This window comes from Sturnira hondurensis, unplaced genomic scaffold, assembly GCF_014824575.4.
Source record: "Sturnira hondurensis isolate 20B ecotype Veracruz unplaced genomic scaffold, ASM1482457v3 Scaffold0014384, whole genome shotgun sequence".
Lineage (NCBI taxonomy): Eukaryota > Metazoa > Chordata > Mammalia > Chiroptera > Phyllostomidae > Sturnira > Sturnira hondurensis.
In genome coordinates, this window is record NW_028087015.1 from 1,731,671 (window position 1) to 1,758,697 (window position 27,027).

Below are 27,027 nucleotides of genomic sequence, written 5' to 3' on the forward strand. Positions count from 1 at the left end.
GCAAAGCCATGGACAAACGTGGGGTATGCTTACCATATTCACAACCCAAATGATACATAAGTACTGCACATGTATTTCTACATGTGTACACACAGCCCTAAGTGATGGCTCTTCCCCCTTTCTCTAAGGCTGCCCTGAGATCTTATAAAGTGGTTTGAAGTATAAGAGGTCATGTAAGCAGCACCCGAGAACACCCTGATGTCTGACCAGTAATGGCACCTAGGAGCCTGGTGTCCATGCCAGTCACTTTACACATTGCAGAAGAGCGCTGGGTGGATTTAAAAGAAAGCTGTATGATTACACAGTTCACTGGGAAGATAATGAAATCCCTTGTATCCTCTTTGTTTCCTTACACTGGTTGCTCCTCTTGAGTGCCTCCTTTATGAACAAGAGGCAGGATGCCCTGCCTGGATCTGCGACAGAGCACGCCAGGGCTCTGGAGGCTGCCCGAGGCTCTCCACCACAGCCTGCCCAGGCCATTTCAGAGAAGCCGCCCTAGGTTCGGGAAAGAGAGCACTCTGGAGCCAGACGATGTGAATGGGATCGTGTTACTAACAGGATTGTGTGATTCCGCTGAGAGACCTTGCTGGAGACCTTTAGGAAGAAATGTGCATTCAAATTTCACAGAAGCAGGAAGAGGGGTTTGAAAGTCCAGAACCATAGTAGAATACTTTATAAAATAAATGATGAAAATGGTCAACCAGGTCTCAGTAAAAATAAATGCCTATTTTCTAAAGACTTACATTTCAGTTTATTATTTCTTCTTCTGATTTTCAGAGGAGAAATATGTAATGATATGAAGATATGCTGTGGCGGGATCCTGGCTGCATATAACTGATGCTGTTATAAAGAATGAGAAAACTCCCTTTGACCTTCCTTTGACTGCTGATGCTGAGATAAGGCAAAAAGCTAGTAGGACTGACACCACCAAAGAGAAGCGCACTTATGAAAACAGAGATTTCTTACCAAAATGAAGGGTCAAAGTTAGCTCCTAGGAAAACTCAAGGAGCTTTGTATGGAGAGACAGCACCTCTGTATGCCTACCTTTGCGGTCCCTGGCCCACTGGGGAGGCTCATGTATTGGATACAGTGGAAAGAGGGACACACTCTCCTCCTGCCTTTACCAAGGGTCTACCTGTGCGCCAGCAATGGGGCACCCCTGGGCACCGTGAGGGCAGTGGCTAGTCAGACACGAGTCTTTGTGTCTCCTTAAATTCTGTCTTGGGGAGTTCTGGGGTCCTATCAAGGGCTCTCACAGCTACGGGATCTCAAACTCAGCAATCGTTCTCCACCTCCCATTCCTTGGACACCCAGAGGGAGTTGTTCCATGCCAGCTGGACAAAGAATATTACCGTAGATGGATGGCAAGTGAACCTGTATCCAGGGAGCCAATAGAAGTGGCACGTTTCTACTCAGTAGCCATATTGCAAAAGTGTTAACTAAGTCCAAGGCTTTTGTTACCAAATTCAATGGCATCTACAGCAAGACAGGAGTCAAGGCACAAGGCACAGCAGCTGTGTGGCACTCAGCTCCTCCCATGATAGCTTTTGGACAGCAAGCAAAGGCCACCATCATTCACCTCAACTCCACGAACATCTATTGAGTATCCACCTCTACACTAGGATCTGGGTAAGTGCTGGGATTTCGTGGGAAGTTTTCATAGTAATTCTGCATCTCTCCTGCAGGACTGCCAGCAGGTTTTCGATGTGTTCAGCGTGATCATAAGCTGATTCCCACCCCTGCCTATGGCTCAGCAATGTTTTCTTGACATTTAGCCCCAGCCGTTTGGTGATCAATAGCATGCATTTGTGAGAAAACTGTCTGCAATTAGAGGAACAGCTCTAACTGAAGCTCTAACAGCCTGTGAGTCAGGATGACAACACACCCTGCCCCCAGCCCAAGGCCAAAACCTCATTAAAGCTGGGAATTAATCAATGGCAAGGACTTTTCTATGGTCTACTACTTCGCACTGGACCTTAGCACATACTTGCCATTGCTACTCTCAGAACCTAGGCCAGACTCAGAATGTCTGGAGGACTCACTTATGTTGGCTGGGGGAATGATGGAGAAAGAACGAAAAAAGTCACTTAACTGAACTTACACACCCACTTCCTTGCAGTACCTCCTGAATTGCTCATTTTCTTTTTTTTAAAATATATTTTATTGATTATACCATTACAGTTGTTCTATTCCCCCCCTTCATTCCCCTCCACCCGCACACTCCCTCCCCTACCATTCCCCCCTTTAGTTTATAACCACGTGTCTCAAGTTCTTTAGATTCTATATTTCCCCCACTATTCTTGCCCTCCCCCCTATCTATTTTCTACCTACCGTCTATGCTATTTTCTGTACCTTCTCCCCCCTTCTCCTCCTCCCACTCCCCTGTTGCTAACCCTCCATGTGTTCTTCATTTCTATGGTTCCACTCCTGATCTAGCTGTCCTCTTGGTTTGCCTTTGTTTTAGGTGTGGTTGTTAATAACTGTGAGTTTGCTGTCCTTTCACTGTTCATATTTTTCATCTTCTTTTTCTTATATAAGTCCCTTTAGCATTTCATATAATAAGGGCTTGGTGATGATGAACTCCTTGAACTTGACCTTATCTGAGAAGCACTTTATCTGTCCTTCCATTCTAAATGAAAGCTTTGCTGGATAAAGCAATCTTGGCTGTAGGTCTTTGGATTTCATGACTTGGAATACTTCTTTCCAGCCCCTTCTTGCCTGTAAGGTCTCTTTTGAGAAATCCGCTGACAGTCTGATGGGTACTCCTTTGTAGGTGACTGTCCCCTTATCCCTTGCTGCTTCTAGGATTCTCTCCTTCATTTTGGTCTTGGCTAATGTAATTATGATGTGCCTTGGTGTGTTCCTTCTTGGGTCCAACTTCTTTGGCACTCTCTGAGCTTCCTGGATTTCCTGGAAGTCTATTTCCTTTGCCAGACTGGGGAAGTTCTCCTTTATTATTTGTTCAAATAAGTTTTCCACTCGTGGCTGTTTCTTTCCCCCTTCTGGTACCCCTATAATCCGGATGTTGGAACGTTTAAAGATGTCCTGGAGGTTCCTAAGCCTCTCCTCATTTTTTTGAATTCTCATTTCTTCATTCCTTTCTGGTTGGATGTTTTGTTCTTCCTTCTGGTCCATTCCATTGATTTGAGTCCCAGTTTCCTTTCCATCACTATTGGTTTCCTGTGCATCTCCCTTCATTTCAATTAGTTTAGCCTTCACATGTTCCTCTAATTTGTGACTATAATCAACCAGTTCTGTGAGCATCCTGATCACCAGTGTCTTGAACTGTGCTTCTGAGAGGCTGGCAATTTCTCGGTCGCTTAGAGTTATTGGCTCTGGGGCTTTGAGTTCTTCTTGCGCCATCTTTTGGGCTGTTCGTGCCTGTTATGTATCAGGATCGGAGCCCTAGGTGTTCACCAGAGCAGGGCAACTCAGTCACTGGGTTGTAATGCTGTATGTGGGGGCGGGGTCAAAGAGGAGCAATGGCGTCCTGTCTGCCACCTCCCACCATGGCCCCCACAGGTGCCGCAGCTGCCACCATCGCTGGGGCCGGCGCGTTTCGTCCCACTGCACGCGAGTGTGCCACCGCTGTCAGCCCTCCACCACTGGGTTCGCCCCCTGGGGCCTGCGTGGTCCGTCTCACCGTGCACAGATGTGCGACTGCGTTCAGTCTGCCCCACACCCCGACTGGTCCCGGGCTGCCTGCGCGCCTAGATCGGGGCATCTGTCCTGCCTGACCCAGCTCCGCTGCTGGCTCTGCCTCTCTTACCGTCCCCGTTGAACTGTTCGTAGTTGTCGGACTTCCGCCGTATAATTCAATTTTCTGGTCTTTGGGTGTGTCCTTGTTCTCCAAACCTTTGTTGTATTCAAACTTGGTTTCCACCTATGCCTCCATCTTGGCGGAAGTCCTCCCTGAATTGCTCATTTTCTTTCAAGTTCCAGTTAAACGTCATTTTCTGTGATACCTCTTTTCATGCATTGAATGTTTTCTCCCAAAGTGTGGAATTCCTCTCTCTGCTACAGCCCTGGATAATGAAGCTGGTGGTATTTTATCCGTTTATACGGCTCCTACATCTTCCATACTTCTTGAGGGCAAGGACTATACTTTCATCCCCATGTTACTGGTGTCTACTAGGGTACCTGTCTCCAAACCAGTGCTCTAGAAATGGTCTGAATACAGTTATTTAAAGGACATATACGAGCGTGTGCTTGAGCTCTCAACGGGCCTCTGGTTATCTAAGCTCAGCCTCACTCCTCAGTGGCCTATAGCCCTTTCCAGAGCTCACAGAGTGAGAGGTCACCCCCAAATCGACTGATCTGTAGAACAGTCCTCCCACCAGACACTGGGTTTCTAATCTCAGAAAAAGTAGTCTTTCTTTTCCTGAAGAAAAAAAAAAAGTAATACCAAGCTCAAATTCATCGTTGTTTGTTTTACTCAGATCCATATTTGGAGCTATAGCTTTATATTCTAGAATGAGCAGGTGGTAAAGCAAATAACTTCAAAACTGAGAGGATCAGTGTAAGATTCTTTCTACTGTTTTCACGCTTCCTGTGATCTTTGTACTCCCGGGGATTTATCCAGCTTAGGTTTCAAACAGAAGTTAATCTCTATTCAAAGCCATTTGTATGGGGGGAAGTGAATGATGGCCAGACCCCTTTCTTTCATTATCGCCTATTTTTATAGTTTACTGTATACGTGTTTATGTTCACGATCCCATCTTTCCAAGGAAATCCGACTCTCAGACTAAACTTCCAGATCAGACCCACGGTTTAATTCCACTTTGTCTTCTACTATACTAGAATAAAACCTCCTAAATTCCTGAAGACAATCACCTTTAGTTGATTTCCAAAAAGATTTCCCTTTGTGAAGTACATACAACAAGAACTCGTATTATTTGTAATTTAGAGCAAGAAGCAAAATTAAATTAGGAAGTGATTCTGCAGACATCAGGGCATGTTTTTCATGATACAAAATCAGAGAAGTCTTATCTTTGCCTTTAACAGTAAACCTGAGACTGCTGAACATGTTCTCAGTGATGAGACTGAGAACTGTTCTCAGAGACTGAACATGTTCTCAGAGACTGGTGTGCCAGAGATGACTCTAGAACACAGGCATGGAATTCGTGGTACCAGCTCCTCTGGCTCCATGCCTCATCTGTGTGGTCAAGACATACAAGGGACAATACCTTTAGCAAGAGCTCTATCACTTCCGTGTGGACGAGGCCATGCACTGGTTCTCCATTGATGTGTGTGATCAGATCCCCAGCCTTCAGTCCTGCCTGGCATGCTGGACTTCCTTCTTCCACATTCTAAAGTCCAAGAGGGAAGGATATATTTGTAAGCGAACAAATGGCAATGCTAATGCCTACTGTTTCTAGTGGCAACCCGTTCTGAGTTAATCAGCAAATGACCCTAAGCTCCTAAGAGGAAATCAAAAGGACATGGTTATTATTTCTATTGTCATCATCCTAAAACAGGGTAATTCCTGTGGGGCCTCAGAAAAAATTCTGGTGACTTGAGAATGTATATTTTTTAAAAGAAGTCCAGAAGAAAGAAAAGAAAGAAAGAAAAGAAAGAGAGAAAGAAAAGAGAGAGAGAGAGAAAGAGAGAGAGAGAAAGAGAGAAAGAAAAGAAAAGAAAAGAAAAGAAAAGAAAAGAAAGAAGGAAGGAAGGAAACAGGACTGTCTCTGACTCTTTCTACCAGCTTGATGCAAAGAGTGAGCAATCAAATGCGAAACTGGGACAGAAGTATGAGAAAGGATTAGTTTTTGCTAAATTCAATTCTATCATATAAAGAAAGGGAAAGAGCACTAATGGAAAATGGAACGGGCCCCAGATGCCGGCTCCACAGAAAACACATTTGCTGTAAACTCTGTCTCAGCCAACTCCCTCTGTCCCAGTTTGGCCGGGGATGGAAAGTAGTAAGGATGAGAGTCTGCCGCACTTACCCAAACGATATGGTGCACCGTGTATATGTCACTGTCACCCACGTACACCCGGATGGCTCGGATGGTGAAACCGTAGTTCTTCCCTGAACTGTGGATGACCACAGGCTGATGGGGACTGGCAGAGGCTGCTGAGGAGTCTCGGCTGGGAGAGGAGTCCCGTGAAGAAGAAGGGTCCGAGGACAGGGAGTGGGGTGACATTGGACTTCCCAGCGGAGAAACGGTGAACATGTCTGCAACACAGAAGCCAGTTGTCAGAACTGGTCCCGGCCACACTGACGTGCATGCAGCCAGCCCTCACCGCGTGCGTCAGCCCTGCTGGGATTGGGAATGTGGTGGCAAAACAAACTCATTCACGTCTAATGAAAACATAAAGAAGAAATAATATAAAAATATTTCTATTGGTAAGTGCTATGAATATCAAAATAGAAGCCTGGCAAGGAAACTTCAAAAGTGTCTCTATTTTAATTAGCTTTCATTTAACAATCTGAAGCTATACTTTCTTAGTTCTCTCTGCTAATTAAAACACACGCAAAACTTAGCCACTCACTGGCTATGATATTGAATACATTTTATCCTAACTAAAGAGACAAACCACCGTGAATTTCGAGCCCACTCCCACAGAGAACAGTGTATGCACTGCAGGAAGAGTTTCGGGCTCCACACCGTGCCCTTAACAACTTTAATGTGGTCCTTTCCAAACGCTCAGGACCAGAAAAGAGTTTCAATTTACCAGCTGCTTTCCACAGGACTATTGAACTACTGCTGATTTTAAAAAATCGGATCAAGAAGGCACTGAAATGGCAATTTCTTCGTAAAAGAATCTCTCCTTATTACTATGGTTACAAGTGATTCTCTTTGTATATTACCTGCATTTCTAAGAAGGTTTCTGAGAGGATAATGCAGGTGAAATACAGAAATTTTAAGAGGAACTCAGTTCATATTCCAAAACACCAATTCCTAACTCAGTTTTGCTTGTTTTATAAGCAAACACCTTTTAATTTGTCATTTATATCAATGTTTCAGCTATGTGAATCTAAACAGATTTTCAGTGGTCATGGGAAATTGTGTGTGTGTGTGTGTGTGTGTGTGTGTGTGTGTGTTTGAGAACAAGAATAAACTCTAAGAGATGCTGAGGTTTCAGTGTGAGCTCAGGCAGGGCCAGGCTCCAAAATGCCAGCACCGTGGGATCACCAGTGTGGTGAGCAGCCACGTGGCCACAGCAAGTGGAAAGTGTCTACACGCTCTTTCACGATGAGCTACATATGCCACCACTCGTGCCCCTTCACTCTCCTACCTCATGTGGCACTTGGTGCTCTTTTGCTGGCTACCTTCTGTCTAATCACGAGGCCAGGTGAAAAGCCATACGCTGGTGGGCAAACAACTTCAAAGCATGCAAGCAGGAAGAGGACAGGGTGGACGTACAGATCCAAATTGCTGAGAAGCCAGACCCTGGTTACCTCATGATACTTTCTCTCCCCAGATTGAATAACTGCCCCACTTTACCAAGATGTCAGCTTTCTCGCCAGCTTGCAAGGTAGACTGGACCACAGGGTGCACCTACCTCCCCGATATAGCTCCCCTGGGACCACTGCCTTCGGGTAGGAATAGTCACTTATACTAGGGAGACGGGGGTTTGTTTTCCAGTGCTTAATGGGATGCCTTCTGGAAACAGAATATGGCAGAGTGCTACCCTAAATAAGCATTTGTTTATATCTAGTTTCTTTCTGTCCAAATTTGAAATTCCGAAAATGTAAATAGTCCTTTTATACATGGTCTGGATTCTTCCAAATGCAAACCATCTGCAATATCACTCAATGGCCAGTTCCAGTCTATCGCCATCACTTGAGTGATAAGCCCCCGCAACCACGAGGGTGTGTGTTTCATCTCTGCCAGTGGCATTACTACAGACTTAGTGATGACTAGAGGCAAAACCAGGTTGTGGAAAAATACTGCGATCCAACAAAACCATAATTAAGCCCAGTTTTCTAATATGGGCCAGAAAATGACTTGCCTACCAGTAGGAGGAAGCATAGCTCAACAGACAGTGCTGGGAAAGCTTAAAATTCCAGTGCTGTCTGTGACTCTCTGCATCCCCTGAAATAAAAACTTATGTTTTCTGTGTCTATTTCCTCATTAATTAGATGAGAAAAACTATACTTAGCTCTCCAACACAGATGTCGTGAACAGCTCTGTAAAGTATATAAACGATACACAGTGTAGAGAAGAAAAATTATTCAGGAGGAAAATATACCACTTCACTTGGAAGGGGGAGAAAAGAAAAGGAAAGAAAACAAAAGAAATACGGCTTTGTGGGAAGGAAGGCTGCCTCATCTCCTGACGCAGAAAGAAGTGAGAGGAAATGAGGCACACGAGCTCCCTGGGAGCTGGGGGTTCCCGCAGGGAAAAGCTCTAGAGAGCTGGGCTGGGACCCCTTCCTTGTTGCCTCAAGCAATCTTGGACCTCAACAAGCCTTCCAAACTGCGGGAGGGGGACAGGCCACATGCACAAACCACACAGTTTCATGCAAGCAGATGACTCTCTACCTCCTGGGATCATGAGGGACAGGGCACTGGCAGAGAGGGACTTTGTGACTTTCCCCGAGATTTTCTTTTTCTCTGTGCTTTCTAAGCGCTGCCGAGCCATGTGAGAAGCGGGTTCACTGGATGGCTTTGAGGAGTTATCTGTACTGTCCACACATTCGCTCCGTCCATTTATCTGATCCAAGTGTTCTGAAAAACTGCCCACTGTTCAAAGAAGAAAGGATAAACACGTTCAAGAAAATGAGGGGGTAGGAGAGGGGGAAAAGGGTAAGAGAGAGAAGGAAGGACAAACACTGGGAAACACTCCCAAGTGGCTCTGGATCCAACGGCGTCAGCAAACATCAACAACACATGACTCGTTTGAGAAAGTGACGTGGACGAGGAAAGATGAAAGAGGTGTCCGTTCAGGCGTCTGCTTGTATAGTTAAGTCTGCTCATTTTCAATGACTCCATTTGACTAGAGTCATCACTTTCCAGTGTGTATTTTACAACACTCGTAACACACAACTCTTCCCTTACTCCACCATGTCACAAAGCAAACACAGTCTCATGAACAACATGACCACCTACTGTGTACCACCCTCTGGCAACAACGACCATCACTAGGAACGCTGTTAATAGTGCTTTTTGATCTACAGACATCACTTAATCACTCCATGTTGACGTAAGCCTGTGTCATCTCCTATACAATCTTCCTAGTACATGCCTCACACTAGGCTTAGGCATGTAACTTGCAGAAAAGTACCGAAAGTGTCTCCTTTGACTTCTCACACCTTTCACTTTAAGCTCCCTGTACATTCCATAGGACGAGACATAGGGTGGAACTGGCTACGTTACTCAGTGACTCACTACATCTTCCTGGCTTTTAATCTACACAGTGTGTGGTTACATGCTAATCTGCCCCAAAGACACTGGACCAGAGAGAAGACCATTCCTTCCCCTCCAAGCCAGCCCTGCCTTATTTTTATTGTTAACTTTTAACGTAAACTGGAAGTTATTTTTAGTTAAAAAATTAGGACTTCCTTCAGCAGAGGATCATGAGAAAATATAACCACATGGGAGGATGCAGAAACCAAGTCACTGGTGTTGGCTGGCGCCCACACAGTCCCAAAGGAAGAAGTTCTCGAGCAGAGAAGCACGTTGAGTTCCCTGGAGAAAACCTGGATAGCCCTGTTGGTTTCTACTACTCTTTCTTCCACAGGCCATCAGGGTTGTTTTTCTTTTTAAAATCACAGATACTAAATCTGTTCTTTCAAAAAAAAATGCTTATTTCATTTTTACTTCTAAATGCTGTAAGCCTGTACTTTATCATCTACACCATCATCATCACCTTAAGATATATAATCTATACAGAGAATTTAATAGCATTATAAATGATCCTTTGAAAGACCAGCCAGTACATTTTAAAGTGCTGACCATATGACATTCTTTGCCTTGGAAAGAGTTAGGCTTAATGAGACTTAACTAACATTCCTGTCACACTGCTATTTATGCACTATTCGATTGCACAGTTGGAGTCTGGCCCTAGGTCACGGGAGGTGGTGCAGACTCTAGGCGGGGGTCCAAGCTAAGGGAAGCCTGTAATCTGGGAGAGAGGGGCTGGGCACAGCACAGTTCATGGCCATCTATCGTGCAGTGGGTGCGGGAAAAGATTCACAGGCTTCCAAGTGACACCCATCTGACCTGCAAAGGAAGACAATCTTAAGGCAAATACCAACAATCTTTCTGCATGTCCAACTCAGTCTCGCCAAACAGCACACCTATTCCACTCATTCCAAAGAAATCTCTGTTGCTGAACGACTTGATAAAAAAGCTGTTTCACAAATCAAAAATCTCAGCTCAGAAACCTTTAGCTTACTTTGGGATAAGTTACACATTCCCTTCTCCCTTCTAATTTGGTTTGGGTAAGATCATTGACAAGTATAAAATGAAAAGCTGAATCTCTTTACAATGAATAATTTGTTGGATGCAATTGAGCACTGTGCCTAAGACGTCACGTTTACTTTTCCCTTTTTCAGATACAATGTAGTCATGAAAAAAGAAAAGCAGGTATGAAGCTATACTTCCCTAAATGCCAGGGTGCGAATATACTGCGTTCTCTTTTCCCATCTCTCCCTGCCTCTGCCGTCTCATTCCGTAGCACTGTACATAAAAGCACATGCCTCTTTTCTGCCAGGGGTGGATAATGTCACCTTAATGTTCTGGAAATGTCAAGGGTTCTTTCTTTTTGATGGTGGAGCAATATAAAAATCAACAAATTTAATTTCACCACAGTCACGGCTTTCAGATTCCTTAATTACCCTTGGCTAGGAGCAAATCTGCACATGTCTCCATTCTGTGTAGCCCCTGAGGTCTTTGGTTATTTTTAGTGAGCATGTGGGGGAGCCAGAAAGAAAGGTGGTTTAAATCTATTAATCAAAATGCATGGCAGGACCTAGGCAGATTTTTTTTTAATTATGAAAGTCATCTATCAAATGCTTGGACGCCACTCCCCTCCCTTTACTTCCTACCTTCTGACAGTGAGTAGGCTAAAGAGGCTAAGAGACCACCAGCAGTTCGCCATATTAAGAATAAATTTAAAATGGAGGTAAATATATTTCATTTGAAGTAAGAAACTAAAAAACAGACAGAGAACGCAGGAAATGGAAATATAAAATACTGAGGTATCTACACTTGATTTGATTACCAAGGTGAACTAAAAATGGTCAGGGATCCAAGATTACTACGGTGTTTCTCCACTATTCCTACACTGCCAGTCTGTTGGCTTTACAGAGTTAGGCCAAGTGGAATTATCCTACTGGAAACAGAACTGAGGTGAAGAGAAAAAAGGAAAAATTCAACATTAGTTTCCCCCAGGATAAACTATAAGTAAGTTCCTCCAAAGAACCAGACCTTCTTATTAAATTTACTGTGGTGACGTTGGTTAATAAAATTACATTGGATTCTGGTGTACAATTCTATAATTCATTATCTGTAGATTACCTTGTGTGTTCACCACCCCAAGTCAAGTCTCCCTCCTAGAACCAAACTTTTATTTTCCTTGGGGAAGAGCACCAAGGCAGTCCTCCACTACCACAAACCTTGCAGCCAAGTGGCCCATGCGTGGGGAAATCGCAGGGGTCAGCACATCCGGAGCGCAGTGTGTAAGCCTCGCCCCAAAAACCAGGCTTGCGAGCCTGGCGTCTCCCCTGTCAGGTAAGTGTGAACCAACTTGCTTAATGAGGCTACAGTAAACCTGGCCTATGAAATTTGTTGTCTTAAAATGATTTTTAAAAGTTGCACACTAGGAATATTTAGTTTAAAAAATGTTCATGAACCATCTTGGAATATTCATGGTTATCAATAACATTGAATATGGTTTAAAGAAAACATTAATTATAGCAACCCTAAGCCATATCCACGTTTTATTTTTTTAAAAGCATAAATGCACATTGCTCTATAGGAGGATTTATGCTGTGCATAAAATTTTTATAAAGCAATAATATTTTAAATGCACTTTAAGGGCTTGCTCTGAGGGAAGTGAAAGGCTGATGACCTAAGGAGGGCACCTCCGTTATTAAAGGCCAGCAAGTACCTGTGACACATTGAGCATTTAAAGAAACCCATGAAGACACCGTTCCTGTTGTCAGGAAGGTTACTTCACACCAAAGTAACATTACAAAATGTTCCCGCAGAGCCCCCTGGCTGCCCAAGCCCCCCGGCTGCCCCTCGAACAATCAAAGTTGTCTTAGGAGCTTCTTGCTCCAGTTGCCCAGAGACCAGGAAGGTAACTCTGGTCTGCAGTGGACTTGTTTCATAGGCACGGAAAACACCAATCTAAACTGTGCTGGTATTTCTGACTGTCCTGTCAGTCCTAGATGAAAGGAAGACATTCATGAAAACCACAGTGGTGGGCGCCTTGCTGCACTCGCCGAGAGTCCAGTGTGGAGAGATTACTGCTATTTGGTTTGGCCCCTTAACAAAGACTAACTCCACGCCGACCACCTATTTCAACACAAGAGGGAAAACGCTTTCTGCTACACCTTACAGGTGATTTAAAACATTTTTGAGGGGAATGTTGACCACGCGACTATTTGATGCTGTCCCTTACCCCTGAGTGAGCTGCAACTCCACCAGACATGCCTTCGCACCCACCGCAGAGAAGGTGTCCCCTTAGTGTATTCTGAAGGTCGCCAGAGGATGCCACTGAAGCCCAGCCATGAAAGCTAAGGCGGCCTCTCAGGGCAACTTGAAGCAAGAATGGGTTTGTTGCATGGCCATGCACTCAGGAGGGATCTGAGACACCTGACCTTAGTTTTTAGGAGCTCATTCCTCAAGCTTAAGAAGTTAGAGTCTAGTAGCACAAAATACTGTACCATCATCCACACCTGGCTAGGCCAGCCCCAGGACTCAGCACCCACAGCCACTCCTGAAATCATGTCTGGGTGGCAGGTACCACACCCAGGGTTTACCTGACAGGGTGGAGCTGCTGATGGTGCTGGCTGGGGTGGTGACCTCAGGCTCCTCCTGAACACACTCTGCAGGAGGCAGGGCCGGCTTTTCCGGTTCCTCGCGGAGGTCTCCGGGGCAGGGAGGGGCTTCTGCCTCTGCTGAAACAGCCAGCTTGGGAAGAAGGCCAGAACTGAGTTTATGTCGGTTGCTTTCAGTATCTGAAGAGTTGGATGTGGATAACTGTTGCCTTAATGGAAAGCAAAAACAAAGTCACGTGTACATACATACCAGGAAACTGCTCAGGGTGAATTTTGTAAGAAACCACGTAAAAATGGAACTTAGTTAAGCTTGACCAAGATGCGTCTCGTGCAGTGGGTCTTTAAGCATTGTCTGCAGACCCACAGATCAGCACCGCCTGGGAACTGGGGCAGAGTCACACTCTCAGCCCCCATCCCAGATCTGAGGATCAGACACCCCGAGGACGGCCCGCATCCTGTGTTTTTACGGGCCCTCCTGGCGACTCTGACGAGCACTCGGGTTTAATAACCACTGCTCCAAGAGCTACTGCTTATCTTTCTTAAAGGCATTTCACATACATCTCAGAATATTCCGAGCTCCAGCTCAGTGTCTCCGTGGATGGCAGAGTTGTGCTTTTGGTTTTGTCCCCAGGGTCTTCCTTCTCTTCTCCTGGGTTCTGAGTTATAGGATCTCTACTGTTGAAAACCTGGAATGCAAAAAGTCAGTGCTTGTTGGTATCTTCCTGGAGGCGTCTGTCAGGAAAAACATCCAAAGCTTGGGAGAAAAGCCTGACAGTATGACTAAAGTTTGAACTGGGACTGGGTCCAGAAGGTACTTTCCAGTGCTGTGTACTTGAGTCCTGAAATGAGTGGTCGATGTATAATTTTATTTTATTTTCTTTTGGAGTGGGAAGCTAGGAACTCACCACTCTCTCACCATATCTTGTAATGAACTTTGTATATGCGAACAAAATCTATAGCAGTGTTGGGGTTTCTAGGCGTGGGGATCAATGCACATCTTAGATTACTTTTTAACCATGAAGTCAATCAGAAAAAGAAAGTCAGAAAAAGATTTAATGGTCACCAGTTAGCAGTGGGAAGAAGAAAATGAATTGGAATTGAGTGCGAAGAGAAGAATAAATTACCTGTTTCAGATGTGTATGTCAGGGGGTGGGGGGCGGGGAGGGAGGCGATATGCAGTCCATATTTGGTTGTGAGTCAGAGGTATCTGTTTGGTTTATAAATCCCATACACAGAGAGGCAGCTTTGTACGTTGATACTCGGATTTCCAAAGGGGGTGGGAGCTCTGCTATCTCACGGGAAAGATGGAAGGTGGACCAGGAAGCTGAGAGGATAGTCCAGGGAGCATTTCCGACAGCCCAACCCAGCTTTTTGCTGCTCTCAGGAATATGGCCCTCAGACCACCTGTATCTACTGGGGTTGGCAGGAAAGTAGCTGAAGAACACAAGGCAGCATGGAGGAAACAGAGTTTAAGGGCCAGCTTTTCTAGGCCAGACAACAGGTGCTGGGGAAAACCAGCACTCGGTGATGTCAACACTCAGGCCCTGGCTCAGGGGCACATGCTACCACGCCCTCCAGGGAAATTCCTACCTTTCCACATCCTCACTATAAACAGGGAGAGCTGTGCTGGCCAGTTTGCAGATGCGTTTTAGGTAGTCACTCAGAGAAAGGCACAGTAAACACTACAGAAGAGCCAAACAGCAATTGTGTGAAATGCCATGGCAACAGCAAGTACGTAGCTACTGAAAATGGCAAAGGGAGGTAGGGTGCCTTCAAGGTTTATCTCCACCTTCCCAGGACCCTGCTGCCCTGTCTCACAAACACCAGCTTTCTTTGTTTTGACTGTTTGTTTTAATCTTGCCACTGTGAGTGAAAAGCAGCACCTTTCTCAAACATCAATTTATTATCTTTTACCATGTCCAAAATTCTAGTTTCACTTCCTATGGCCTCTTTAATATTGCATTTTCTATTATTGGTTACCAGACTTTCAAATTCCACAATCAACTATTCCCAGTGGTCTGAGCTTATGTCAAGGACTAAGCCTGGTTCCTTGTGTTGGAATCCACATAATACTAGGAGAAGGCTCCGCACACACCCAGCCCAACATTCTTCCCTATGCCATGAAAGAAACGGGGGGAGGTGCCTCCGCCGCCAGGGCCTGCAGGGCAAAGACAGCATATATGCAGCTGTAATGCTCTCCAAACATAGAGGAGAAGCAAGTCTGTGTCTCCAAGAAAAAAATATAAGACTCTATAGAGACTAAAACAGAGCAATATACTCCTGAGGGATAGGGACTCTGGATTACAAAGATGTAGGACCACCTTTCCTAAACAAGAGGAATTTTAAGTACGGGGATCCCAAGCTCCAAAATACTCTAGGTGGTTTTTATAATTGTGTCCAGCTGTTTAGGGGTACCAAGCACCTGGCCAGTGGCAGAGCCCCTCAGAGAGCCCCCATATGCCTAGACCACATTTCACTTACCTTTGAGAACCTGTGTGAACACGAGGAAAACTGTCTGATTTCCACGTTAAAATCTTCATCATTGGTGTCATCCTCTTCCTCAGTCTCCATATGATGATACTTCTCTGACCGAGCTACAGAGAAATGTTTGAGAATAGCTCCAATTACTCAGAATTTCAGCTTTTAATTTTATTATTTTAATCATTAGTTTCTGTATCAGAGCAACATTACAATTAAGAACTCATAGGTTTTAGCCCTGGCTAGTGTGGCTCAGTGGATCGAACACCAGACTTGGAAACAAAGAGTCACAGGTTCAATTCCCAGTCAGAGCACATGCCTGGGTTGCAGGCCAGGTTCCCAGTAGGGGGCGCATGAGAGGCAACCACACATGATGTTTCTCTTCCTCTCTTCTTCCCTTCCTCTCTCTAAAAATAAATAAATAAAAATCTTTAAAAAACCCCAACAACTCATAGGGTTTAGACTGGAAGGTTCTATGAAAGGTAGAGATAATTTTCTGTAATGTTTTATGTCAGATAACGCACGTACTATCAAAATAACTTGTGTCATCTTCGGATTCCAACTGGGGAATAAATTCTGCCTTCTGTCTCAGCAAACTGTTCCAATCCAAAGAACGGAAGAATCGGTGCTGTTTGACTTCGTATGCACCACCTGGGGACAGGGAAGAGGGATGGTGAGAACAGAGGGAAAAATGTTAAACTACCCTCCAAGTAAAGGTAAACAGTCGTCTTTTATGAACCAGAAAAAATCAACAGAAATAAAGAAGTCATGGACATCTTACTTTTTCATTCTCTAACTGAAACACCCCAAAATCTATCCCATAATTTATCAGCAGATTCAATTTTGCTAAAGGCAGTTGCTGTGACACAATGTTTCACTGTTCATTTTTCCAAGGCTTTTTCCATTTTTCAGAGGTTAATGATGTGGCCCCTTAAAATCCCATTATGCTGAACCTGGGGACATGGACACAGCGAGTTGGTCCAAAGCACACTCACTCATTCTAGACCCAAAGGAATTCTAACAAGGCCCAAAATGCATTTACAGAAATATTTCCCCTGGAGGTTGGGCTAATAAAGATGAATTTTTCCTAAATAGTATATAGTGGTTACCATTCAATTTTATTGGATTGCTCATTAACATAGGTAGGAATTAGATTCTGTGGATTACAGAATCTTAGAAATGGTCAAAGAAATGGTCAAAAGAAATGGTCAAATCTAAGAAATGGTCAAACCTGTTTGACAGATTTATAATGTACGGAATAAAAAATCAGTCACAAAGTTTTAGGCTTCTTTCTGCCAACTCAGCACGATAGTACTATTCAGTGATACAATGTTTTTAATTCAGTTCGTGATTCTAAAGAGTGATATTACACTATGCCCCAAGTGAAGAGAAGGACGTGCAAATTCTAAAATCCAGGCCCCAGCCCAGACACAAACTCACACACTGTTGATAAGGGAGATAAGACAGAATCAACCCTGGAAAACCACTAGAAGAGACAGCTTTCTCCCAAGACTAATACCAGGTTCTAATCAGCCTCCCTGACAGGAGATGCCCCTCCAGGTGTGATATAAATGCCTCTTTAATGCAGCTGTGACCCATGCTTCCCATCCTGTCCTCAGCAGGCCACAAAGGGAACAGAATGAGAAATGCAAGCTGAATGAAAAATGGGCGTGCAGCTTGGAGTGGGGGCGCTGCCTGTGTGGTTTGAGTGCGGCTCTGTTCCCAGCAGTCTCCTCCAGCACACGGCGCAGGTCAGAGCTCTGAACCCAGCCAGGGGAAACTTGAGTTCTGAAAACAATGAAGTGGAGAGAAAAGGGCAAAGGAGAAAAGTCATCCCCCCAAAGTGAGAATAGATTCTTCGTTACAAAGCATCTGATTGGAACCTTTATCTGGGGCCCTACCCGGGCACTCGGCGTGTTCACAGCACAAGTCTGAAGTCTAACGCTGGTGACGACGGCTAGAGTATTAGCAGCTGTCATTTGAAGGCTGAAAAGTATAGCACTGGATGCTAGAGGTGCTGTGTTTTCTTTATTGAATCATTGGAAGTAACCCCACAGAGTAGGCATTATCAACCCCATTTTTAGGTGGGGAAACTAGGAACAAACAACAGAGCATACTGGACCACAATGCCCCAGTTAGTAAGGTTTAGAGGGCTGAGCGAGGTCTGTCTAAAAACGCTCACTTCCATCCCCTGTACCGTAATGCCAGACAACCCTATGAGGGAGAGCATTTTTTTTTAGTTCAGATCATACCCTGCCATCTTTCTTGTATTGATTTGCAGAAGGACTCGCAGCTGCCAATACTGGAGAATTGAGCTGAACAACCAACTCCTGAGGATATTCACCTGGCATCTTTGCACAGTCCAACTCCTGTCCTCTGAGCATCCCAACTCACATCCAGCCCGATCAGTGTCCCCAAACACCGCTGCCAGTGACTTCCTCTTCTAGCACTCTTATCTCAGAGAAGTTAAAGAGCTTAAATATTTATCTATCCAACTTGCTTGTTGTGTCAATGACACTGAGGTCCAAAGTGTGGAGCAGCAAAGACTGTCATTCCAGAAGCTGCTCACAGGGCCACACCCAGTGGCAGGTCTGATAATCTGAGGTCACTTAGCCTCACCCAGAAAAGCACAGTTCCCTAGAGCCACAGGCTCAAACAGTACTTCTGAACTGCATCCAGAGTGTCTGATTCTTCACTCCCCTGCCTGCCACCCTTTGAAACACAAGTTGGTGCAACTATATGACAAATGGGTCCTCCCCAAGGAGTCCCAGCCAACTGCTGACCCAGCTCACATTTCTCACCCTTTGGCATTTGTGCCCCACTAAGAAAAGGTTGCTTATCCCCGGGTCTTGTTTCTCATGCTCCTCTGCAGAGATGGGAACAAAAAAATTAAAAGGACACACTGGGGAGAAATGATCTGTGGGCTAAACTGTTGGTATAAAAAAGGTCAACAGCCTCATGAACCAAACACAAATCACCAGACACAGGAACCATGTAAACGACAGCTCTCATAAGAATTCACTGGGTAGAGAGGGGAAGCCAATTACTTTTTCAGCTCCTATTATGGACTAAGTTAATGTGCCAGACACCTGACAAACCTGTTTGCACTTAGTCCTCACAATAACCCTGTGAGGTATATAACGTGCCCACTTTCATAGATTAAAAAACGGTGACTCGGGGAAATGAAGAAAGTACCCCAGCACATGGTGAAAAAGCACATGGTCCTCCCGCCTCTGCAGGTGGAAGTTGGTCACGTCTGAGCAGCGCTAAGGTCCAATGAGCCAGGCTGCCACTCAACACTCTACAAGTTCAAAAGTCCAGTTCAAGTACAACAAGTTCCCAAATTGCAAGTTACACTTTGGCACTAATGCTCTCCCCCTTGAGTTTTTTCTCTCCTTTCATGGAAGTTTCTTAAACATCCATTATGTTCTTCACACTCCTTTTCTCAGCCTCTCCAGTCTCTCGGGCAACTGTGCATTCGCACATTTTCACAGTGCATTATTTTGCTGCTAAATATGCATTAAATCCAAAATTCTGTCATTGGAAGCAGCACGACAGGCCTGCGGGACTCTCAGCCTCATTCTGAGCCCTACTGGGATCCGTCATGTTGGCCCTGCCTGTTTAGCAAGCACTTCTTGACCACGCTAAGAGCTCAGGCAGGGCTTTCGAAACGCCTCCTTTGAGCCTGAGCTACATATTTGTTTCTCAAACTGTCAAACCTGAAAAGACGGAAAGTAGCAGTCAAGGAGAAAATGTCCGGACAGATGACTTTCAGCATACAACATAAACATGAACGTGCTGACCGTCAGCACAGCCCCATCTCACTAAATCAAGCGCATCAGGAGTCCGAGTGTTCCTAGAGGGGAACCGGCAGAACAGTCAGTGGGAAAACTCTCCAAACTGACATACAAGCACAGAAGAGAAAAAGACACTTTAGAAGTGGGGGGCTGATTCTACCGCAATTCTAGTCACACCTGAGGACAACACTTCTCTGGGACAGTCGGTTTGGAGGTATAAATAGATCCTTGTCCTATTGCAGCGTAAGCTGAAGATGCCATTGCTTCTCGTATCTGGCTCAAGTGAGGGAAAATCACTCCTCAAAACTCTACCCCATACAGAGCCTTGACACCGATTCTTTGACACCTACTCTTAGGTGCTGAACCGTAAAGCAAATCTGTCTGCAGTCCTAGAAGGTGGGAAGTAACAAGTTTGCTAGTCACTTCAGAGAAGGGGAAAACCATTTAGAGAAGAAATGTAAAGTGCCCTGTTCGAAGAGTTCAATCGCCTCACAGGTGGGGGTACTGCCACCTTTTCCTTACCTCACCTGTCCAAAGGGGAGAACACGACATGATACCTGCAGAAAATTAAAATGACCATGCCAGCAGCAGCAGCGTCACACTTGGTTCTAAGAGCCAGAGTGGGTGATCTTTTATCCTCGCAGGATCCTAGAGGGTGGTGCCGGTGCGTGGTGCGTGCTTCACTTCACAGAGGGGGACACGAGGCGCAGAAAGGGAAATAACTCGCTGTGGTCACACAGCTGAGATTTACACTGAATCTGACTCCAGCGTGTGGGCCCTTTCCTGCCGCTGATACTGCCTTCTCTAGTTCAAGGCACACTCATCCACTGAAAAGGGCAAAGGGGCACATGGGACTCCAAAACTCCAGACAGTTTTCCCAATTAAGCCTTGATTCTAAACGCTGATTCTCTAACTCAAAGTCTGCAAGACTTTTCTGTAAAGAGCCAAACGGTAAATATCTTAGGCTTTATGGGCCATACTACTCAGCCTAGCATGAAGGCAGCCACAGACAATATGTGAATGCATGGTACTGCTGCGTTTCAATAAATCTTTATGTATGAAACAAAGACTTGGCCCATGGGCCTTCATGCATCACCATCAACTCTAGCAGCACAGCACTCCATACTTAAACAAGAGCAGAACTCTCCAACTAGAGAATCTATGGACAAATGTGGAGAACAATGTAAGATAAATATTTGGAGCTGTTGCCAATGGTTTTTGTCTAGGATAAAAGGAGGGAGAGCCTCATTTCTTCCATATTTTCTGATATTTCAATTAAAATGAAGTAGAATGAAACGGCTCAGTAAACAACCCATCACAATTACTGATGGAAACTGTGAATACTGTCTGCAGTGTGTGTGTTATACTTGTTTATATTTAATATTTAGTCTCGTCTACAAAAATCCACATTGTGAGGCAGGCTGGAACTCTTATCTTGGGATCTCTAAGTCTGTCTATTCAGAATATAAGGAAGGAAAGGAAAAGAGGAAGCAGAAATAAAAAACCGATAGCAGAACTGTCAGGAAAAATAGTCAGCAACTAACAAATCAATTATCTCCTTACTCCTAAAAGTTAATAGTTTCTATCCTCTTTCTCGGGCCTTGGTTGCTGATCACCGTAATGCGACAGCGAGCTTCAACCCCAGGCGTCAACCCCAGGCAGTCATGTTCAGTAACTGGTTCAAGAACTGATAACCCATTTCAAAGCCTGTAGACAGTAAGATGCTGGGTCAAATCCTTCTGGGAATATAGATAAAAAAAATAAAAATAAAAACCAACCTCCAAACAAAAAAGTTCCACATCTCTAATCCTCTGTTTCAAATTATTTAAGATGCATACTTTTCAGGACAGAAGAATTATATGGCCCTTGAGGTTTTCTTCCAGATAAATTTTATTTATTGAAACAAATTAATAATTTCTGCTTTGCTAAACAAAACAAAACAAAAACAAACAAAAATAACCCAAGTCCACAACAACAAAAAGAACAAAAACAAACAAATAACACCACCCAATGTTCCTAGTCTGTGTGCTGCTGTGAACCAGAAAAAACATCAAAATACTATTGTTAGAATGATCTGTGGTCATGTTCTACATCAATTAACAGATGCTCACTAAGCCCCCAAAAATTAAAAATAAAAAGGGACAAACACAAACCTCTGAGTGTCCCACACAGACATTATTTCTTGCACATTAGCAAAAGGACAGCACACGCTCTAACCTGTCCCCAGTCTCTCCAGAGGATTCTGCCGCAGAAGCAAGGAGATCAGGTCCTGGGCATCGGGTGGTGGCGCCTCGTCCTTCTCGGGCCAGTTGATCTCATCTAGGAGGAAGGGAAGCAGTTGACAACTTTATTGCTCCAATGGTGGTCCGTGTCCTGACGGCATGGCCATCCCCTGGGAACTGGTTGGAAATGCAGACCTTAGGCCCCACCCAGACCCACTGAAACGGAAAATGCATTTTAAACAGGATCTTCAGTTGATTCCTGGGCTCATGCAGGTTTTAAAAGCATTGTTCCACAAGACATGGATAGCGCGGCCTGGAAGAAGGCAGGGAGAAACTATTTCAATAAGTGTCATCTATCATTGGCTTTCGACTCGTTTTTTTTTTTTTTTTGCAGAGTTGGCTCTCGAAAAATTGATCTTTCTAGTTAATAAAAGGACGTGACATAGTAGAGACTCTCAAGACCTGTATTTTAGGTAGTCACCCATCCGGGGATCAGTGGAATAAGACTTCCTCTATTTTCCTCAGCCATAGAGTTCTGCAGCTCCAAGAAGCAAAAAGTAATTTTGTAAAAAATAGCTATTTCTAGCTGTGACTGGTGTGGCTCAGTGTGTCAGGTGTCATCCCACAAAGCAAATGACTGCTGGTTTGATTCCCAGTCAGGGTACACGCCTGGGTTGCAGGCTTCGTTCTCAGCCAGGGAACATATAGAAGACACCTCAATGATGGTCTTCTCTCACATCAATGTTTCTCTTCCTCTCTTTCTCCCCCACACCCCTTCTCACTAAAAATAAGTAAATAAAATCTTTTTAAAAAGTAACAATTTCTAGAGACAAAGGAAAGGTCAAAATGCTAATCCTGAAGAAAAAAATCCAAAGTAATCATAGTAATGGAAGTCTTTAAAATCTGTCATAAATATTAGAATATGTTCTATATTCTAAAGGAGTTTGCCTGAAGATAGGTGTGCATACTTGTGTGTATGGAAATGCAATAAAAACATGAATTATTTCTGTGTGCGCCTGCCTCTAGCTTCCTCTCCTGCACTTTAAATCTGATTTGGAAAGTAAAACATGAATATGCATCTGAGCCGTAAGGCACCAAGAACAAAGCCAGCATTTGCTGCTTGTGTTAATTAAACAGTCGATTCCTCTTGCCATTTAGGTCTTGGCATATCAGAAAACAGCCTAGTTATAAATCCATAAACAGCTCAGATATTGTATAAAAGGGTTATTCACTGCAGGCAACTCACAAATCTATTTTGTTAAAGTTTACAAATATGTCTGACTTGCAAAGTCAGTGACAGAAAATAATGCTGTGGTTAAAGGGCTCCAGAATGAATGTTCTTTACTTCCACTGTTGGATCCCATGAGCACAGCCCAGAATGGACGAGAAGCAGGTAATGGAGACATCAGTAATCACTGACAAACTTTGAGACAGGGAGGTCTTTTTGATCTATGCTTCGGGGAAATCTATAAAAACAGCAGGTAGGGTAGTAATAGAGGCTATTTAATTATCATCTAGTTTTGCCACGAGCTACATAACAATAGTTAGGGTCAGCTTGCAGGGTAAGATCTAAAGGTTACTGAATTTTAAATGAAAGATGAACAGCTGTTACAAAAATAACATTACACCATAACAACTACCAATGAAATCATTAACAATCTGTGGATTAAATTTGCTTCCTGCCCACTGTCATTATTTATTATTTGGTAGACATTTGTTTTAGGATTTATTACACTTTTGTTAATTTCTTCATTGTGCCTTTAGCCATTTTTCCATTTATGTAAATGTTACCCACATTAACCTTCTCTTCCCTGGTGCAATTTTGCTATTATGGAAAGGAAGACTGGACGGCAATGAACTCATTTGCAAAGTCCCACACTGATTTGTTTTACAGAAAAAGCACAGCATAAAACTGGTTATATTGCCAGTACTCTTCCAAATTCCATGTTAACAAAACTTACTCAGATCAATTTTCAACCCATATTGCTCTCTTGGTATTGTGCAAGCCAGTTATGCACTATGATGAGTGAGTTCTTTTAATTTGTTGGCCAAACTGTTTTATAAAGGTTAACATTTCAGTAGTAAATACGGTGATAACTTCATAAAATTACATTAAATGGCTGCTTCCCAAGAGTGGCTTAAAGATAACTCCTGGTGATATTTACCACTGATGACTTGTCCAAATAGCTCTTCTGGAGTGTCCCCAAAGAATGGCACGCATCCAACCAGAAATTCATAGAGGATAATCCCCATGGCCCACCAGTCCACAGGCTTCCCGTAGCCCTGCCTCAGAATCACTTCTGGTGCGATGTATTCAGGCGTGCCACACACCTAAGAGACAAATGCAATAGCAGAATAATTGCACTATTAGACATAAATTAAAATGAGCAAGAATGCTAAACATCAATTATCTTGCCTAGAGTGCACCTCCTCAACCACATGCAACCACATGGAGAAAAAATTTAAAAACAGCAATTCCGAGTCAGCATCCCAACTACTAAAGGCCGTTAATTACATAAATACCAAAGAAAGGAAGTTTAAAATTCTACTCTAATGCCAAACTATTTGTAACGTTTCACTTCAAATCGATCACTTGACGCTGTTTGGTAGTTTTACTTATTTTACAGTATTAAAAACATTTGTAATCCTTAAGTTTAAAATTGTGTATTTTTTTATCTGTCACTTTCAGAGACAGTTTTAGCATTTGTACGGCCAAAATATATTTACACCCTGGCTACTTCATAAAAGCATGACAGTTGAGATGTGTTTACCTTAAGTAACCTTACAGTGAACAGATTGTGGGCACATGGTAATGAGGCGTGCTTAAAGGGAAATGGGCCATGGCTCGGATTTTAGCGCCCGCGATGGTACAATGCATCATGGGTTTCTTGAGTGCTCTACTGAGACTCCTGAATTCCTTACAAAAACAGTTTTCCATTCGTCTCTCTCACACTCTCACTCGTGTGCAATTAGGTCGTTTGTCTTGCTAACAGACCATAATATTGGGGGAGGAATGTGAAGGAACGGACAGTTCAGAGAGGCCCAGGGAGAAAAATGGAGGCAATTTGCACGTTATTAAATGTAAGGCTTATCCAGACATCTAAACCCCAGTACTAATGTGAAGATGGCCTGCACAAGTCAATTCTGAAATTCACTGGCAATATCGTACTCAGTATTTCTCTACAGACAGAACAGCACGCAAGCTTACCTGTTTGTCTAGGAATTCTCGAGCATCCTTCTCAATATGACCCTCATAAAGATTGGTAGTCATGCTCATTAGTCCCACCTTGGATAGTCCAAAATCTGTCAGCTTTATGTGCCCCATGGAGGTGACCAACAAACTGTGAAGCAGAAGGATATGTATTACAACATTCACTGTGAATTTCACTCTCAGGGTTTTTTTTCTTTCTTTCTTTTTTTAAGCTCTCTCCCTCCTCTCTTGTTAACTGTAAAACTATTTAGTATATAGGTGTCAGCTTTATTAGAAACCCAGCCTGGAAAGAGAGGAAGTCACACGAAGATGTCAAATACTTCCATTTGGCAACTCAGAGTAATTCACAAGAGAGGACCAGGGCCTGGGCCCAGCTAATCTCGGCTGGAGCAGCTACATACAATGTCATCTACAATCTGAAACTCTTAGAAAACTTCCAGTGTGGCACTCTGACATCTATTTTCAGAATAGGAGAACAGAAGAGAAAGGGCTACCGATAATATAGCATGTCACACATCAGGAACTAAGATAAGCAACCCATCTGTGACTCAAATGAGACATAAGAAACTTGGACAGGAAAATGTAGACTTATTTAAAATTTCAACTTTTGGCTTGAATTTAAATTCCTACTCATTAAGCACAAAACCTACATTTCTTCTACATACAACAAATTCACATTTGACAACTTCATAAATTTATATTTTAAAAAATTTTTTCATTTTAGGGGAAAAATCAAAATTTTCATTAATTAAAAATCAAAGGACAACAGTTGGGCAGGAAAATTACTGAAAGGCAATATGTTAAAATTTTATTAGTTGTCTTTGCTTGATAATGTTGTACATTACCAAAGATATTTAAAGAAAAATATTTTTCTGCACTTCCCCAATTTTCTGGAATGAACATGACTTAAACTTATCATACAGTTTGCTGTAGTCATAAAAGGTATACATATTAACATGTAACCCATTTAGAGGCTTTTCAAATTAGTAGAGAAAGCATGAAACATTGAATAAGCAGTGTCGAGATGAATAGCTAGTCATTTGGAGAAAAATTGTCTATCTGTATCTCAAATCAGATACCATAATGAACTCCAGACAGACTGAAATTTTTTAAATTACATTATGAGTAAAATAGAATATAATATCAAGCACATAATTTTTCAGAAGTAACGGATTACCCAAGTATAGTACCACATGCAGACACTATCCAGAACCCTAGTAGGAGTTTATATAGCTATTCAAGAGCTTATATAACAAAGAGTTCTGAAAAAGCTAACTAACCTTGGCTTTATTATCATCCTTTTTTTTCATTTCCTATAAGCTGTCATTATAAGCATCATGACCCTTAAAGGAGTACCACATATACTATTAAAATAACTCATTTGGAGACACTATGGGAGGAGTTTAAAATGTGCAAAACACTATTAGAAGAAAATAGCTTTATAGACCTAAGAAAACTTCTATATTTGTGTAAAAACGAAAGACGCGTTTCATCAGGGTACGTACTTGTCCGGTTTCAAATCCCTGTGCACAATTCCATAATTATGCAGATATTCCAAGGCCAGGACTGTCTCAGCAAAGTACATCCTGGCCATATCAACAGGGAGAGGACCCATGTTCTTCATTAAGGTAGCACAGTCACCCCCTGTAAAACACACAAAAAAGATGGAGCAGGTATAGCATCAGCTAGGGTTGAAGATGACCATCAGTTTTGACTGCAGAATCTCAAAGCAGAAGGGCCTTTCCCCATAGACACAGCGTATCATATTCGTAAGTGGAGACTGTGTATTAAGTAATCATGCTTCTGATTAAGATATGGTGTGGAGAAAATACAGATTTTGTTCTTAATTCAAGAAGCAGTATTCAGAAAAGAGCAAGTTTGGTTCTGACTTGGAACTGAAATTTGAAAAACTGCTGGCATAATTTTAGCAACATGGTGGAAATTTAAAATATTCCAGTATAAAACATGGATTCTGGAATCAGGCGGCCCGAGTTCGAATTTTAGCCTGTGACTGTTAGTGGTGGGGAGATCGTAGGGAAATTCATCCTGGCTCTTGCACCATTAATATCAGGATGATAACAGTGCCATTCCTCTTAGGATTATTATGAAGATTAAATGAGGTAATTTGTGTAAAGATTTAAGGATACTGCCAAGACACATTAAACACAGATAAATGTCAATTGTGAAAATAGCCACAACAATGGTTAATAAAGCAAAGTACTGGCGGTGAAAAGAACAATGGGTGGCAATCAGGCAAACTATGCTTCTGTCTGACATCTACCATGAAATATCTGGTAAGTCTCCCCCTTCCTGCGTGTCAGTTCACTCATCTGCAAGATCCAAAGTTGAACTAAATGATACC

The 27,027-nt window shown here is 43.3% G+C and overlaps 1 protein-coding gene and 1 non-coding gene across 6 annotated transcripts in view; both read right to left on the reverse strand.

The window, feature by feature from the left end:
- The window catches only part of MAST4 (microtubule associated serine/threonine kinase family member 4), a 539,757-nt gene that overhangs the window by 13,747 nt on the left and 498,983 nt on the right, over nucleotides 1-27,027 (reverse strand). For 3 of the 5 annotated variants that reach the window (XM_037062829.1, XM_037062828.1, XM_037062831.1), the window contains 11 exons: nucleotides 26,171-26,309; nucleotides 24,663-24,795; nucleotides 23,620-23,785; nucleotides 21,450-21,551; nucleotides 15,964-16,086; nucleotides 15,439-15,551; nucleotides 13,516-13,643; nucleotides 12,940-13,166; nucleotides 8,492-8,692; nucleotides 5,949-6,178; nucleotides 5,187-5,309 (listed from right to left, as the gene is read on the reverse strand). In XM_037062829.1, coding sequence (XP_036918724.1) covers nucleotides 5,187-5,309; nucleotides 5,949-6,178; nucleotides 8,492-8,692; nucleotides 12,940-13,166; nucleotides 13,516-13,643; nucleotides 15,439-15,551; nucleotides 15,964-16,086; nucleotides 21,450-21,551; nucleotides 23,620-23,785; nucleotides 24,663-24,795; nucleotides 26,171-26,309 — 1,685 coding nt within the window. The remainder of the gene's footprint in view (nucleotides 1-5,186; nucleotides 5,310-5,948; nucleotides 6,179-8,491; nucleotides 8,693-12,939; nucleotides 13,167-13,515; nucleotides 13,644-15,438; nucleotides 15,552-15,963; nucleotides 16,087-21,449; nucleotides 21,552-23,619; nucleotides 23,786-24,662; nucleotides 24,796-26,170; nucleotides 26,310-27,027) is intronic. The other 2 variants (XM_037062830.1, XM_037062832.1) reach the window with 1 other exon arrangement.
- LOC118998895 (U1 spliceosomal RNA) lies at nucleotides 11,532-11,691 on the reverse strand. The gene has a single exon (XR_005068980.1). It is a non-coding gene; the product is annotated as a U1 spliceosomal RNA (small nuclear RNA).